Genomic DNA, 1,052 nt, shown 5'->3' with positions numbered 1-1,052 from the left:
CTCTCTCTCTCTCTCTCTCTCTCTCTCTCTCTCTCTCTCTCTCTCTCTCTCTCTCTCTCTCTCTCTCTCTCTCTCTCTCTCTCTCTCTCTCTCTCTCTCTCTCTCTCTCTCTCTCTCTCTCTCTCTCTCTCTCTCTCTCTCTCTCTCTCTCTCTCTCTCTCTCTCTCTCTCTCTCGCCTTCTTCCTCTCTCCCTATCTAAAAACGGCCGAATTCACATGTACAGGTGTACAAAGCTATCGTGGAGTCGGGGAAAAGTTTAGCGAAAGACATGCATTCAAAGTCGCCCCTCATGTACCAGTGGCACGACAAGCAGTACCTCGGAGCAGCCCACGGCATATCCGGAATCCTCTACGTTCTAATGCAGGTATGCATTTATTGTATCAGTAGTATAAAATTTATTGTGTGTATCTAAGTATAAAATCTAGACAGAATAATACAAATCTGGTTTCTCTGCCTCTCTCTCTGCCTCTCTCCCTCTCTACCTTCCTCTCCCCCTCAATATTAATGTTCTCATATCTTTTCTATGTTCTTGCCGACAGGCAGACGACACCTCACAGGACATGGATGCGCTGGTGAAACCCACGCTGGAATACCTGCACACTCTGCACTTTCCCTCTCCCTCCCTCCCTCCCTCCCTCTTTACCTCCCCACTCCCTTCCTCTCTACCTCTCTACCTCCCTCTCTACCTCTTTACCTTCCTTTCCTCCTCAATATTAATGTTCTCATATCTTTTCTCTCTTCTTACTAACAGGCAGACGACACCTCACAGGACATGGATTCACTGGTGAAACCCACGCTGGAATACTTGCACACTCTGCACTTTCCCTCGGGGAACTTCCCCTCGTCGCTTGGCAGCCGCGGCGGGGACATGCTCGTACACTGGTGCCACGGCGCTCCGGGCTTCCTCTTCATGTTCGCACGCGCTTACACGGTCAGTGGAGTCTCTCCTCTCTACACACTTTCTCTCTCTCTCTCTCAATCGTTCTCTGTCCGCCTCTCTCCTCTCTCTCTCTCTCTCTCTCTCTCTCTCTCTCTCTCTCTCTCTCTCTCT

General features: G+C 50.0%; 1 protein-coding gene across 1 annotated transcript in view; it reads left to right on the top strand.

Moving 5' to 3' along the window:
• Nucleotides 1-228: 228 nt before the first annotated feature.
• LOC106814825 (lanC-like protein 1) overlaps nt 229-1,052 on the top strand; it is a 12,563-nt gene continuing 11,739 nt past the window's right edge. Inside the window, exons 1-2 of the mRNA XM_014819184.1 lie at nt 229-365; nt 753-932. Of these exons, the coding sequence (XP_014674670.1) occupies nt 270-365; nt 753-932 (276 nt within the window). The 5' untranslated portion in view covers nt 229-269. The remainder of the gene's footprint in view (nt 366-752; nt 933-1,052) is intronic.

The sequence above is a fragment of the Priapulus caudatus genome, unplaced genomic scaffold, assembly GCF_000485595.1.
Source record: "Priapulus caudatus unplaced genomic scaffold, Priapulus_caudatus-5.0.1 Scaffold985, whole genome shotgun sequence".
NCBI classification, from domain to species: Eukaryota; Metazoa; Priapulida; class Priapulimorpha; order Priapulimorphida; family Priapulidae; genus Priapulus; species Priapulus caudatus.
Note: the sequence above shows the minus strand (reverse complement) of the source record. Positions and strands in the feature narration are given on the sequence as shown.